Genomic DNA, 14,983 nt, shown 5'->3' on the forward strand with positions numbered 1-14,983 from the left:
TCTCTTGCTCGCTCTTTTCGCCTTTGGCCGGTAAGCACCGAGCTGGGGGAGCCCACCCGTGCTCCCACGTGGCCGTCGGGCCAGGGGCTGCCCGCCGCGGCCGTCCCGCCCCTGCTCATGCATATTCACGCCTGCAGCTCTCGCGTGTGCTGCCCGGCAACACCGACCGTGCCGAGCGGCATGGCCAGCGCGGGCGGCGCGCTGCGGGTGCTGGTGGACATGGACGGGGTCCTGGCTGACTTCGAGGGCGCGGTGCTGCGGGACTTCCGTGCCCGCTTCCCCGGGGAGCCGCGGGTGGAGCTGCCGGCGCGGCAGGGCTTCTCCGTGCGGGAGCAGTACCGCAGCCTGCGGGAGGACCTGGCGGTGAGGGCCGCGGGGCTTCGGGGCGGGAGCGGGACCGGTTCGGGAGCCTGCGGAGCTTCTCGGGGCGGGAGCAGCACCGGTGCCTGCGGGAGGAGCTGGCCGGGAGTGCCGGGGCCGAAGCCGGGTTTGCAACCAACGGCCGGTGCTGTGGCGGAGCTGGAAACCCAGGGGGGCTTGGACCTTATCTGTCCCTTTCTCTTTTCCCGTTCCTTTCCGTCGTCATTTTCACTCCCTCTCTCCATCCCTCTGTGAGCAAAGGAACTCCCTTCCTCCTCCCCAAGTGTATGCAAAGCCGAGGGTCGGGTCGGTTGGTTTTCAAGAGGGTGCTATGAAGTTGTGGAGTTTTGTCTTCATTCTAGCAGCCTGAGTTTCTATAGCAATAATTAGTGACTCCTTCCAGCCTGCCTTTACAAAGAGGTGTGCACGCAGGAGCTGGGAAGGAGTGATCCTGTCACAAAAACAACTGCACAAAACTATTCCCTGAACTGTCCCCAGCTTTTGCTTTGCCTACTCGTGAGCTGCTCTTGCTGTGCAGCAGTGGTAATAACCTCCTTAAAGCAGCCTGAGTGCTCTGCAAGTGCTAATGCAGCTCTGTGGCAGGACGAGAAAGAGAAATGTTAGATAGGGGGCTTGTTGAGCTCATTAAACCCTTCTCCTGTATCATTCCCTCTGCAAGCTCTGACAAGCAAAGCCTGTGGTAGGTGAGTGAGCTGATCCAGGTTCATTTGTAAAACGCTGGTGGTACACCTGACATCTGCACAAACTGTTGCTATTTTTAACCTTTGCAGATGACTCAATGAATGTCAGACATTTGCAAGGCAAAATGCAGAATACTGTGAACCCAGACTTCATGCTTCCTTCTGGTTACTGCAGGACAGTCAGGGACTGAGAAAACAGCAGATGCTGATCCAGGAGGTGCTGTAGAACCTCTCCCTGGGAAGTTTATTGCTGTTTTTAAGGCCCTGTGCTGAGCCTGGAGGCTTTTTACTGCTAAGAAGTGGCAGCTCACCTTGATTTCTCTCCTGTTCCATATCAAGGTGCAAGCTCCTGCTCCACTGTGACAGACAGGAGTGCTGGGTCTGGGCTTCAAACTGACCCAGCTCTGATTGATGACTCAGAACTTTCTGAAGCTACTAACTTGTCAATGAAGGGAGAAGGCCTCTCCTTGTATAAAGAGATTTATTGTTTGAGTATCCCTTAAGTGCATCCCAGTTAGGTAGACTACAACAAGAAGAAGCAGGTAATTTAAGGTATCATGGCTTTTTATTTGTTCTTATTTGAAAGGCCTACAATCTGATCTGTCCTGGAAGTTGCTCTCTGTTCTGTTTCAGGCATTCCCATTCCCTCATTTGACTTAGGCTCATCCTCTTCCTTCCCAGACCTTAGGTGTGGCAATGAAAGAACCAGATAACCGGTTTGAATCCCACACAGACCAGCAGTGGCAGAAAGCTCTTATCTTGCTGCTTCTCATTAGCCTGGCTTCCTAAGGAAATGAGGTGTGTGTAGTTGGATGTCTGTCTCCTTCATCAGTGATCTCTGGGCTGATGTAGGTGCATTTGGCAGAGCAATAAAGTTAGGAAGGTTTGATGTAAATGTTAGAGCAGATTACAAATAGAGACCTTGTTGCTTCTGCCACGGGCTGGGATGCAGGAGAATCCCTACAGGAGAGGGTCTCTCCTTGTCCCCCGTTGCAGAAAAAGCTTGGGCAGGAACTGGCAGCTCAGGCACAGAGCAGGGGTCTGCAGGGCTGCCTGTCCCTGTGGAGACACCAAACCTGCTGCTGAGAGAGGAGGGTTCAGCCTGACACCGAGCTCTTTGTGGCAGGTGTCTGCTGTGGCACTGTCGTGGCAGGGAGGTGGGAAGGATTGTGGTAACGATTTCCTCATCACCATCATCAGCACTTAGGAAGTGCTGATGCTTTGTTGGTGCTCAGCAGCTGCCTCTTGACATTTGAACCATCACTTTGCTTTTTCTTTCTTTTCTGATGGTGAGCTGATCACTCATTTCACGTTGCAAATCCATTCCATGTGCAAGGCTTTCTCCACTGCTCTTACCCATCTGACCTCTCCTGCGTGTGGAGTGACCTTTGTTGATGGGGATTTATCTCCTGAGCCTTGAGAATGTTGTTGCCTGGCCCCAGACAGTTTCAGAAAAAGGATTCAAGATCTCCACTGTGGCAAAAAATGTCCAGAATATTCTTTGGAAGTATTGCAAATGGGAAGTTCCTCCAGTTTTCTGTCCAAGTTATTATCTTGCTGGTGGCAGTCAAAAGGAAACATTCAGCAATGATGGCACGAGGATGAGGAAAGAAAATTGCTTTGCTTTCTTTTTTTAATTGCCCTTTTTCCGGTTGTTTTTGGAGGGGAGGGTTGGTGGGGAAGGGAGAAATGGCTTTTGGTTCTGAGAGTCAGCAAACCACAGTGTCACAGTATCAATAAGGTTGGAAGAGACCTCAAAGATCATTGAGTCCAACCTGTCACCACAGACCTCATGACTAAACCATGGCACCAATCCCCTCTTGAACACCTCCAGGGATGGTGACTCCACCACCTCCCTGGGCAGCACATTCTAATGATGACTGACTGTCTCAGTGAAGAACTTTCTTCTCATCTCGAGCCTAAACTTCCCCTGGTGCAGCTTGAGACTGTGTCCTCTTGTTCTGGTGCTGGGTGCCTGGGAGAAGAGACCAACCCCTTCCTGGCTACAGCCACCCTTCAGGTAGTTGTAGAGAGCAATGATGTCTCCCCTGAGCCTCCTCTTCTCCAGACTAAACAATCCCAGCTCACTCAGCCTCTCCTCACAGGGCTGTGCTCAAGGCCTCTCCCCAGCCTTGTTGCCCTTCTCTGGACACCAAATCTCTTTCTCCAGCAAACCCAGGCATTTCTGTGACGTGGTGGAAACTTGCCAGTTTCTGGTGTCTTGCTGTGGGATAAAAGAGCTTTCAGGCACAAGCCCTGATTCTGTAACTGAATCTCTTTGGGAAGAGCTCCAGGGAGTTGTTGCTGAGATCAGTGAGGCTTTGCATGGAAAGAGAGTTGTGGGCAGATCTGATCACTACATCTTCAGCTAGACTCCCTAACCTCTCCTGATTTGCCTGGGAAATCAGGCAGTGCTTCCAGCTTGCTGGCTGTTGATGTATGGTTATTTGTAGATGATGGTAGGTGAGTGAGCACCATGATCTGCAGGACTGACTTAATGCTGATTCCTTCTCATTGCCTCTTAATTGAAATGGGTTTTATGTCGATGTTCCACTGGTGACAGAGGGCAAGGAGCCCATCAGCTGCACTCTAAAGCCATCCTTGTACATTCTCTATGCAAAGGCTGCCAGCCTGCCTCTGAAGAACATTCACTGAGAACTAAGTTTCCAAACTATTCCATGGCATGGGAATGTCCAACTTCAATGCTGGCAGAGGAATGCTGTAGTGACACCCCTGAAGCTCCCTGTGTGACCCCAGGGAAGGTAAGATTCGTGTGTCTTAGGGTAGAAGAGAGATTTGGAACTTAACCTCTCCATCTGAGAATGAATCTTAGCCCTGGGAGCGGACTCACCCCTTACCACTGCTGGGGTGGCAGCTGCTGCTGCAGGGTTGTGTGACAAGGGGAGCTGTGACCTGCACTGAAATGCTGCCATTGAGCACAAGCCACTGAACTGTCACCAGGGAGCAGTTCTAAAATTTGACTAACCAGTGTTGGATTCAAACCAGTGAACTTCCCAATAGTGAAAGGTAAGAGGGTGTCATAGCAAGTGAATTAAAAAGGACTGGGAGGACAATCCTACCTTGAGGCACAGGAATTGCCCTGGAAATACTACTTCTGCTTTTAAAGATGAAAGATGCCCCTGTACTGGATCATATTCAATGCCCTTTACCTTTGTTGCACCATTTTTGGCTACTTAGGCCTGGGAAGCCATTGCTCCTCTGGTAATACTGTTTCTTTTCTGCATACACTCACCTGAAAATCAGTTTCTAACTTGAGAGAGAGCCTCCTGTCCCACTTGCTTACTGTTAGTGATTTCTCTGCATGTATGGAAGGTGGGTTTAGCACTGAGAGCTGGTGCAGAGGGGAAAAGGGATAAAGCTGTGATCCTCTTAATTGCAGTGCTCAGTCCACTGCTAATGTTGTGTGCAGGGAGTGGTAGGTGGAACCCACCCACATCACCACCAAATGCAGCCCAGCTGGGGCATGTGTGGTGCACAGGCCAGTTCATGAAGCCAAAAGGTTCTTGAGGCAGCACAGGGATCCACCTCTGCATTTCCTGCTGCAGCCTCACACTCCTCTGAGTACAGTTTGCACTGACACACTACCACAGAAGAGCAGCTGTCCATGATGAAGTCAAGATCTGCTCCTTTACCAACTGCTGTTTCAGTGTGTGATTGGGAATCATAGAAAGCACCAAAGCAAAGTAGCTTTGGAGTGCTCCCCTCTGCTTCCTTCCCTCTTGCTGAGTTCTGGTCTAAAAGGATTACTCCCAAATGTGTGGGTGTGCTGACCTGGCATCTCTGCTGAGGCTGGCAATTAGCATGGTCACCATGTTTGCTCTGAGGGAGAAGAGGGCTATAGGGTATAGTCCATGTGTCTGCCCACCCATCCCTGGTAAAGCCATGAGCAAATCTCAGTCAAATGTGACAGAGGAGCAGAAGCCTCGAGCTTGTTGCTTTGATTTGCACAAGAGTTAGCAGAGAGAGACCTCTGGGAAGGGCTGAGGTGTGAGCTCTGCCAGACATCAGCAAGTCAAGCAGTAGATCAAGGCTGCATTCATGGTGCTACTCACAGAGCAGCAAGGCCAGGTCAGCCTTCTCACTCCAAACAAGCCACTAGAGAATGACTCTTTGTTCCTGTGTGCCTGAGCTGGACTTCTCCTGGAACCCTCAAGGTAGGAAAGCTTATAATGCACTCTTGGTGTGAGGCATCAGCTCACTCTGAAGCACTGATGCCTTGACAGCTGTTGCACACAGGGTAAGTGCACAGCTGTTGTGCAGAGAGCTTGCCCAGAAGCACAGCCATGGCTAATGCTCCTCCTGTCTCTTGCAGGATAAGGTAGCCAGCGTCTATGAATCCCCTGGCTTCTTTCTAAGGTTGGATCCAATTCCAGGAGCCCTTGAGGCCATGCAGGAGATGTTCCACATGCAGAAGTAAGGACACTTTGCACTTTGAGGCCCTTCTCCATTATCTCATGCCCTTTGCCCTGACTGCTAATGAAGGCTGTTCCTTTTCAGCACCGAGGTCTTCATCTGCACAAGTCCTCTCCGGAAATACGAGCACTGCATCGTGGAAAAGGTGGGAGAGGATTCACTGTGCTGCCTTCAGTGGGGCCTCTGCAAAGCCTTGCTCTTTCATACCATCCAAGTTGGAGTCATTCATTTATAAAGACAGTAGCCAGTGCAGGCTGCCAGGCTTCCCTGTGAGCCCTCTGTCTCAGAGACAGCTGGCCAGACACAGTAATAATGCAGGACGAGGAATCTCGGAGTGCCACATGATGCCAGCCTTGCTGTGGGGCACGTGAGCCCTGTGCTCTTGGAGCAGGTGTGTGACACTTGGGCTCAGCTGTGTCAGCAGGAGATGGCAAAGGAACTGTTGAAGTCTGGCCTGCAGGGATGGGATAGTCCCAGGGGATTCCACACTGAAGAATCCTCCACTGACAAACTTCTGTCTAAATCTGGAGCCTGAGCTCTCTAGCTGCCCTGAAAGAGGCCAGTGCTGAGTAAAGAAGAGGCCATAACGTTGCAATTAGTTCTGTTTGCCATGGGCACAGGAACAGAGAGGGGGCCTTAATCACTGGAATGACTTAATTGGGCACAGTCCATGTTCTCTGGGCAAGCAGCCAGTGCCAAACTTGACAACGATTAGGCACAGCAAACTGCTGACTGAAGGCCATTAAAAGTACAGGTTAAATGTGTGCCCTGGGCCACAGCCAGTCTCTGTGGCAGGGATTCACTAACACAGATGAAGCTTCCTGGGGGAAAGAACCATTGATAGGGCTGGAAGATACCTCAAGGGTCATCCAGTTCCAACCCCGCTGCCACGGGCAGGGACACCTCACACTACAGCAGGTTGCTCACAGCCACATCCAGCCTGGCTGCAAACACCTCCAGGGATGAGGCTTCCACCACCTCCCTGGGCAACCTGTGCCAGTGTCTCACCACCCTCATGGGGAAGTATTTCTTCCTAACATCCAATCTGAATCTACCCATCTCTAGTTTTGCTCCACTCCCCCCAGTCCTATCACTCCCTGACACCTTCAAAAGTCCCTCCCCAGATTTCTTGTAAACTCGTGACCCCTGGATTACAAAGGTTTTGAGTAGGGCTGAGCTGACTCCAGCAATGTGCAAACTGAAGGTATGGCAGAATCTTCTCTTTTCTCCTTGCCCCTGCAGTATCAGTGGGTAGAGAAGCACCTGGGACCCGAGTTCGTGGAACGGATTATCCTCACCCGAGATAAGACGGTCGTAGCTGCTGACCTGCTGTTTGACGACAAGGATACCATCAGAGGTTTGGAAAGCATCTGCATAGCTTGCTGGGGAGTAAACTCCCTGCCTCAGCTGAGTCCACCTTTCCTCCCTTGCCCTCCTCAGGTGCAGAGCCAAACCCGAGCTGGGAGCACATCCTGTTCACCTGCTGCCACAACAGGCACGTCCAGCTGCCGGCTCCGCGCCGGAGGCTGCTCTCCTGGGCTGACGACTGGAAGGGCATCTTGGACAGCAAGCGCAGGCAGTGATGCAGGAAGGGGATGCTGTGCTCTTCCCACTGCTGGGGAACCACCGTCCCATCCACCTGCAGGGACATCCACCTCAGGAGCAGCAAGTGGTCAGCCAGGCAGGGGCACCAGAGGGAGTCAGTTACAGTAAGAATTGAGATGCCCACACCGCAGAGCTGCCTCCTCCCCAGCTTGCGTTCAGTTGGTTCATCTCTGTAGTTTGGGATCTTTGCTGTTGGTAGTAGAAACTATAAAATACAAGCAGATGTGGGCTGTTTGTTGTTTGGTTTTTGTTCTCTTGAGTTTATGGGTTTTTAACCTCACTCCTGTTTGGTCTGGGCTGACTCAAGAGCAGAAGGGGAAAGAAGGAGGAAGAAGCTAAGCTGTGAAGCTTGAGCAGACAGAGTGTGGGTGTCTGCCAGGGAGCACTGTGCTCAAACTCTTTTAAGCATTTAGCCACCCTGGCTTTTGGGTTGCCTTTCACTGGCTGCTAGTGAAAGGAGACCAAGCAGGCTTCAGTGTCTGTCCCATGTGGGCGAAGTGCTGTAGAGAAATATGTATGAGCTTGTACAGAACTCTTTACACAGCATTGAAGCTCATGTTTTATTAAGGGAAAGTTTCACAAGACAGCAGTTCTCAGGAGCCACACTGCTGTGAGCCCTTCTGGTTTTTAACCTTCACCTTTCTCACCAGAGGTAATGAAAGGAAAACAACTTCCTGCTTGATAGGATAGCTGCAACCTGCCCTTTGTATTCATTTAATGCCTATGCCATGATAATGGGATGGCATATTTAGTACCAAAGGGATGCAGTAAAATTGCAGGCTCCCAGGGCAGGGAAAACTCCTCCTTTCTTCTGTAGGAGGAATAAAGTTTATGTGATGTTTCAAAGTCATTAGAGTTGATGCTGAAGAGGACAGCTGCAGCAAAACCAGCCAGGAATAAGCTGCTTGATAACCCAAGCATGAAACCCACTAACTCCTGGAAAGGTCTATATGTGCAAGCTGGGTGCTGGGCTGCACTTGGCAACCTGCTCTCCAACAGCCATGACCTGATTTGTTATTTGTTCCCAGTTCTAACTGTGTGCTCGGCCTGGCTGACGTGGTGGTGCCCTACTGTCCTCTATTAACAAAAATCCAGGGCTGGTGTGACCCAATTTCCCTATTTACTGTTGTTCTTGACACACTTTTGCTGAGCAGAAAGAGGAGGCCTGGGAAAGCAGAGAGGTCTCCCTCTCAACAGCTCCGCGCTGTTCCGACAGCTTCAGTCCTTGGGGAGGGGAATCCCCACCGCTGTGTGTTTGCTGAGATTCCTGGCCTCTTCTACCTGCAGGGGTGTGCAGTAATCCTCCAGGAAGAGGGTTGCCAGGTTGCTCAGCCTTCTGCTGGTGGAGAGGGAGAAGCGGAGCATGCACTCCACCACGGGCAGAGCAGTGGTCTGCGGGCGCGACTGCGGCGTGGTCAGGTACATCAGCGTGGTGACTGCTGACATCACCGTCTCCTCGTTGGAGCTGGACAGGCAGTTGATGATGGGCTCCACCCCGTTGGCCTCCAAGATGTAGTCTTTGTTAGTTTTGTCCAGGCATAGGTTACAAAGGCCACCTGAAAAGGCAGAAGTAAATGTCTGGAACTCTTCTCTCCACGCCCTGATTGTTTTCATACTGAAATTCAAACTCACTGCTGAGCTCTTTCTTCTCAGGCAGAAACAAGCATCCAGGTTTTCTGGGATGTTTGGATGGATAATTCTTAACCTCTTCCTGAGCAGTGTTTTCTCTGTTCTTCCCAGAGATTTTTCCACCAGATATGTCATTGAAGAGCACTGTTAGTGCTGGATATAAGCCCTGGCACAGAATGAAGAACTCCAGCATCACTTAACCCTAACAGGTTACAGGCCAGCAGTTTACTGCAGGGGTGTTAGAGAATGGAGCTAACAGGACCAGCCAAGAGGCACTGAATGTTTGAACCTGAAACTTAAGATGTGGCCCCAAACCTTACAATGAAATGTATTTAGTATCATCTGGTGTTAGAATCACTCACAATTAGGATCTGGAGCCTTAGCTTATGTTCAGGCCACAATCAATCACTCTAAGACAATTCCTCAGAGAGAAGTGGGTGTCCTAGAAGATTGGTTGTCAAGAGCAGAATAGTAACACTGGCCCTGTGTGTTATACTTGGTAAGGGTTAGGTATGAATGGCTGCTGCTCTAGAGAAGAGATTTCATTGAAAAGTAATTCACAGAATCATACATCTGTTTTGGTTGGAAAAGACCTCTGAGATCATCAACCTAACACCACCGTGGCCGTTAAACCATGTCCCACAGTGCCATGTCCACGCATTTCTTGGCACACCTCCAGGAATGGTGACTCCACCACCTCCCTGAGCAGCCTGTTCTAATGCCTGACCACTCTTTCACTCAAGAAATTATTCCTAATCTGCAACCTAAACCTCCTCTGGCACAATTTCAGGTAATTCCCTCCCAGCTTCACAATTCAGCTAGTCTTTACTTACAGTTTGAGGGAATAAAATAGATCCTTTCCAGAAAGCATCTTCCTGATGCATAGCAGTTTTATTATAGAGTCATAGAACTGTCAGGGTTGGAAGGGACCTCAAGGATCATCTAGTTCCAACCCCTCACACTAGATCAGGTTGCATTCAGCCTGGCCTTAAAAACCTCCAGGGATGGGACTTGGATACCACCTCCCTGGGCAGCCTGTACCACTGTCTATTAGGATGGAAGGGAGATGCCTACCTCCTACCTCTCTCTCCATGCCACTCATTTGACCGAGCAAGACTCTGCCAGCACAGGGTGGGTCTGTTCTTGCAGCACAACCCTCGCCTGCCTCTCGGGGTGGGGAGAGTAGCCATCAAAACAAACCCTCAGGTCCAGCATCCCTTACTCTGTCAGTCCCTGATGAGGGTGCTCAGATGCAGTCCTTACCGATTGCAAACTCCACGAGGGTCTCATTGTCTTCCGTGAGCATATCCAGGAACAGATCCAGGACCTGCAGCTGCCGGAGGTATTCGTAGTTTTTGGGATCATAGGCAAAGTTGGCCAGGTTTGCCAGAACCTGCTCCTTGGCCTCTGCAACGGAGAATCACAGAGCTGTTTAGACTGGAAAAGTCCTTTAAGATCCTTGAGTCCAACCATCCACCCAGAACTGCCAAGCCCACCGCTAAACCCTCGGCTCCGCATCGCGGTGGCTTTTAAATCCCTCCACGGATGGGGACAGCCCTGGGCAGCCTTTTTCAAGGCTCGAGCAGCATCAGGTGTGTGAGGAAACGCAGTGGAAGAACAGCAGGCAGCGGTGCCCGGGGCTTACCTGGGCTGTCCGTCACCTGGAACTCGGTGACGAGCGCCTGCAGGTACTCCAACCGCCCCAGCTCCATCCCGGGTGCGATGCGACGTCCCACGCTCAGCGACTAAACACCCGGTGCCTGTGAGATACCCCCCGCTCAGCTCTGCCCTGCCCTCCCCGGGGAACCCTGCGGCAAGCGGGGGCAGTGCTCACGGTGAGGCTGCCCCGCGGCCGCGTCCTGCGGAGCAGAGCGGAGGCAGCGACCCCCGCGGCGCCAGGCAGGGCAGGAAGAGCCCCGCGGCCGCCATCTTGTGGGCGTGACGAGGAGGGTCCTTGCTCGCCGCGGGCGGGGACGGTGATGGCGATGGCGGCGCCGGCTCCTGCTCCTCCTCCTTCGCGGTTCTGCGGTGCGGGGCTCGGAGCTGGCTGCCGTGAGGTGGTTATAGACCGGAAGGCTGCCGAGTGGGGGGTGCCAGCAGGGCGCCTTTGGGGTGTTTCCTTCCTTGCGGAGCGTGTAACACGATCGCCGCGAATAAATGAGCGAGTGCGGCGGGTTCGGCTGTATTTCGATTTATGGCAACGTTGTGACGTTTAAAGCCTTGGCTCCGGAAGGGAGCAGAGCTTTTCTCCCGGTCTAGATCTTTACTTAAGTCGTTTCCCCGCGTGTGTGTTTGTTTCTGGTGAATTTCGGTACCGCTGCCCTTCCCAGGGCTCCGGGTTCGTTGTGCTGCTGCTCGGCGTGGACTGACCCCGAGCTCCTGCCCAGGCTGTGGCTTCGCTGTCCGGCTGCCAGGGCCAGGGGTGAGCCAATTCCAGACCCAGTGGCTTGCTGGGTCTCGGCATTGCCCCGTGTTCACTGTGGGACGTGCGGATGGTAAAGCCATGGCTGAGGAAGAGCGCTGGGGTGGCAGGGGGCTGGGGAGAGATACTGGAGAAACAAAGCTGTGGTCAGTGTCAGAGGTTCATAGAATGGTTTGGGTTAGAAGGGACCTTAAAGATCATCGAGTTCCAACCCCCCTGCCATTGGTAGAGACACTTTACACTAGCACGGGTTGCTCAAGACCTCATCCAACCTGGCCTTGAGCACCTGGAGAAGAGGAGGCTCAGGGGTGACCTCATTGCCCTCTACAACTACCTGAAAGGTGGTTGTAGCCAGGAAGGGGTTGGCCTCTTCTCCCAGGCAACCAGCACCAGAACAAGAGGACACAGTCTCAAGCTGCGCCAGGGGAGGTTTAGACTTGAGGTGAGGAGGAGGTTCTTCACCGAGCGAGTCATTCGTCATTGGAACGGGCTGCCCAGGGAGGTGGTTGAGTCATCGACCCTGGAGGCGTTCAAGGGGAGATTGGACGTGGCACTTGGTGCCATGGTCTAGGCATGGGGTCTGTGTTGATAGGTTGGACTCGATGATCCTCGAGGTCCTTTCCAACCTAAGTTATACTGTGATACCTTCAGGGAGGGGGCAACCTGTTCCAGTGCCTCACCACCCTCACTGGAAAGAATTTCTAACACCTGGTCTACATCTGCCCTCCTCAAGCTTAAATACATTTTTATCCCATCACTACAAGCCTTGTAAACAGTCTCTCCAGCTGCCTTGTATGCCCATTCAGGCTGCTGTAAGGTCTCCCCAGAGCCACCTTCAACATGGAATTGTAACTCATGGGCAAACAAGGACAATGGAAAGAGATTTCTTGCCTTTTGTAGAAAGGCAGATGGATGAGAAGCTGAGGGGATAGGTAAAAAGAGGGTACACTACATGCACCATAGGATATGTTACATGGAGGGGAAAAAACATGAAGCCAAGGAGGAGTGGATCAAACCAGCTGCAGGTAATTCCACCCAGGTTGTGCAATGGCCTGGTCAAAGCACAAAGCAGGGCACTTAACATTATTCTGACCCAGCAGAGTTCCAATGAAACCACTGTGATTATGAGCACTGCAAGTGGGTTAAATTGTGGTTCATGCCACGTAAATGTGTGAGGTAAAGCTACATAAACATAAAGTGGGGACACACACACACTGCAGAAATTTGTGTGGCTTTTATTGAAGCAATTAAATGCATGGGAATTCTTCTGTAGGTAAGGTAGGAAACAGGCTGTGAGCACCTGCTGTCTCTTTTGTATTATCTCAAAGGCAGCTGATTTTCATATAAAGCAAACTGAAAGTGGACTGATCTGCCAAAGACCTGGCATCCTTCACAAGCATGCTGGGCTGATCATCTCCTGCCACACAGCTGGGTGTAGTAAAACACCTGCCCACCACCAACCACATTACGGGGAAGGGTGAGCAAAGAAGCTGCACTGAATGCAATGATACTAAATCATTTAACATTGCAATGATGTGGGAAGACAGAGAATGGGAAAGTATGTTTCTGCCTGGTAGAGAAGTTCAGGCTGGGCCTGTGCTAGCAACTTAACTCTTAATATAATGCTAAGTTGAAGTCAGTGTGTGTGTGTGTATATATGTAGATATAGATCATAGAATCAAAAAGGTTGGAAGAGAGATCATCAGGTCCAACCTATCACCCAAAACCTCATGACTAACTAAACCACGACTTCAGGTGCCACATCCAATCCCTTTTTCAACACCTCCAGGGACGGTGACTCCACCACCTTCCTGGGCAGCATATCCCAGTGGCCAATTACTCTTTCTGGGAAGAACTTTCTCCTCACCTCAAGCCTAAACTTCTCCTGGCACAGCTTGAGACTGTGTCCTCTTGTTCTGGTGCTGGGTTCCTGGAAGAAGAGACCAACCCCCACCTGGCTACAACCTCCCTTCAGGTAGCTGTAGACAGCAAGAAGGTCTCCCCTGAACCTCCTCTTCTCCAGGCTAAACACCCCCAGCTCCCTCAACCTCTCCTCATAGGGCTCCAGACCTCTCACCAGATCTGTAGATGTGTATGAAAATGATCAGTAATGAGCTTCAGACATTGTGTGACAATGTTTTGCTACTGCATTAACAAATCACTTTCAATGTATGGCTTTGTTCGTGGTAAGTGTTGACATGCTTTAAAGCCACATCTGTCATGACACAGAGAAGTGAATGACTAATGTCAGAAAGCAGAAGAGAAAGTAAACACAGGAGCTAGTCAGTACAAAGAGAAGTGATTAAGGATGTTGGGATTGACTAATAATGGTTGAAACCACTATTTAAAAGAGAAAGAATGTTAATGACTGCTGTTTGTAAGCACTGCATCTGTGGTCAATCAGTATAACTTTGCATGCACAGCTGCAGTAGGAGCTGTGTCCCCTGGAGTGATTTCATAGACAGCAGTGTTTGGGAAAGGCTGGTGTCTGTGCTGGATGAGTTTCAAGTGCTGTATCTCCAGGTCACATTACTCAGTGCATGGCAAAGAGTAACCAGGAGAGGAGCCTCGATACAGGAGAGGCCACAATAAGCTCTCCTCAGAGCCTTCTCTCCTCTGAGGACAAAGTGGCAGCTTTCCAACCACATATCGCCAAGTCTGTAGCTTGCCATGAGGAGAAACATTTCACATGTGCTGTGTTGGAGCTGCCTCCTGGAGGAGAGTTTTCTAACATCCCCTGGTTCTGTGGTCCTCAGAGATGTTCTGCAGCAGTTGCAGGCTGTGCTAGTACTGATCACACGACCTGCTTTGTGCTTGTCTTTGTGCTGGTCTTTGTGCTGACTTAGGTGGGGAGTTTGTCCTGATCATCCAGAAGGATCACTTGGCAGTGGGCAGAGCTGGCTGCTTCCTCCCCCAGCCCCAGTTTTGGCTGTGGTGTTTAACCCTCTGAAGGCTCCAAACACTTGCTGGTTGCCAGAGCAGTGAGTGCAGGATGGGTCACTATGGGCTGGGGCGTTCACAGCTCTGGAGGCCAGTCTAGGGACACTGACAGCACACCACTTAGAAGTCAATCAATTCTGTCATTTCTAGTAGCTTGGTTTTGTCTTGCACTCACTAGCCAGGTCTGCAAACGTGATGCCAAGCTCTTAACTGAAGTGATTTTACACTTCTGAGGTGTTTTAGAGAGTGTATGTTTGCTGTGACCTTTCCAAAGGTTTTTAGTCCCCTTTACCAAGGATGACACTGGCAGGGATCTGAGGCTTTTGAGGATCATAATCTTGCAGTATTTCAGTGGCAAATGTTCTGTTGCAGGAAGGAGAGGTACTTGTTGCAAAAGTGCTTACCTTGCAAGGTTAATGGCATTTTAAATAGCAAAGGGAGCAGGAAGGAGTAAGAGGGGACTAGGGGAGTGAGGGATATTTATTGCCTCCTCCCTGGGCGTGTTTAAGGCCAGGTTGGATGAGGCCTTGATCAGCTGAGGCCAGTTGAGAGGTGTCAATGCCCTTGGTGGGTATGCTGGAGTAGATGATCTCTAAGGCCCCTTCCCATTCTGTGATGATGGTTCTGGTCAGTTTCGTTGCTCTGCTGGTTCTAAGGGGTTTATAACCTGGTTAAGGTATTAGAGTTTGTCCACAATTACAGCCAGGGCTATTTTGCTGTCTGTAGGTGTTTAAAAGACTGCTTCAGGGACACTGTGGTTGCTTTGTGTAATGGGACTACCTGAATCAGATGAAAGGAACTTCTGTTGCTTTGTTTTTCTTTGGGGCCTCAAGAATTTTAAGGTCTGAGTGTTACTGCTCCTGTATGGTAGCTTTGTTTATTATCCTGTTTA

The 14,983-nt window shown here is 51.0% G+C and overlaps 2 protein-coding genes across 3 annotated transcripts; one reads left to right on the top strand and one right to left on the bottom strand.

Moving 5' to 3' along the window:
* The first annotated feature begins 134 nt into the window (after positions 1-134).
* Positions 135-7,350, top strand: NT5C (5', 3'-nucleotidase, cytosolic). Of its 2 annotated transcripts, none has more exons than XM_068151566.1 (5): positions 135-363; positions 5,395-5,495; positions 5,580-5,640; positions 6,738-6,852; positions 6,936-7,350. In XM_068151566.1, exons 1-5 carry the CDS (start codon positions 181-183, stop codon positions 7,076-7,078), a joined length of 603 nt encoding a protein of 200 aa, XP_068007667.1. In that variant the 5' UTR covers positions 135-180; the 3' UTR covers positions 7,079-7,350. The 2 variants fall into 2 exon arrangements, with proteins under 2 accessions (XP_068007667.1, XP_068007668.1); XM_068151567.1 differs by lacking the exon at positions 135-363 and adding an exon at positions 3,099-3,823.
* Positions 7,351-7,635: 285 nt separating this feature from the next.
* Positions 7,636-10,819, bottom strand: ARMC7 (armadillo repeat containing 7). The gene is made up of 3 exons (XM_068151568.1): positions 10,375-10,819; positions 9,993-10,136; positions 7,636-8,656 (listed from the first exon to the last, which is right to left on the bottom strand). The coding sequence occupies exons 1-3, from the start codon at positions 10,439-10,441 to the stop codon at positions 8,319-8,321; spliced, it is 549 nt and encodes a 182-aa protein (XP_068007669.1). The 5' UTR covers positions 10,442-10,819; the 3' UTR covers positions 7,636-8,318.
* Between the last annotated feature and the right edge of the window lie 4,164 nt (positions 10,820-14,983).

This window comes from Melanerpes formicivorus, unplaced genomic scaffold (genome assembly GCF_026170545.1).
Source record: "Melanerpes formicivorus ecotype bairdi unplaced genomic scaffold, bMelFor1.0.p_v2 SCAF_21, whole genome shotgun sequence".
Taxonomy (NCBI): Eukaryota; Metazoa; Chordata; class Aves; order Piciformes; family Picidae; genus Melanerpes; species Melanerpes formicivorus.

Excerpts from the sequence above, each read along its gene's own strand:
- NT5C (XM_068151566.1), top strand. The coding sequence starts at position 181 with ATGGCCAGCGCGGGCGGCGCGCTGCGGGTGCTGGTGGACATGGACGGG. Across the intron at positions 5,496-5,579 it reads GAGATGTTCCACATGCAGAA|CACCGAGGTCTTCATCTGCA; the intron begins GTAAGGACACTT and ends GTTCCTTTTCAG. Across the intron at positions 5,641-6,737 it reads AGCACTGCATCGTGGAAAAG|TATCAGTGGGTAGAGAAGCA; the intron begins GTGGGAGAGGAT and ends TTGCCCCTGCAG.
- ARMC7 (XM_068151568.1), bottom strand. The coding sequence starts at position 10,441 with ATGGAGCTGGGGCGGTTGGAGTACCTGCAGGCGCTCGTCACCGAGTTC. Across the intron at positions 10,137-10,374 it reads CCAGGTGACGGACAGCCCAG|AGGCCAAGGAGCAGGTTCTG; the intron begins GTAAGCCCCGGG and ends TCTCCGTTGCAG. Across the intron at positions 8,657-9,992 it reads CCTCGTGGAGTTTGCAATCG|GTGGCCTTTGTAACCTATGC; the intron begins GTAAGGACTGCA and ends CTGCCTTTTCAG.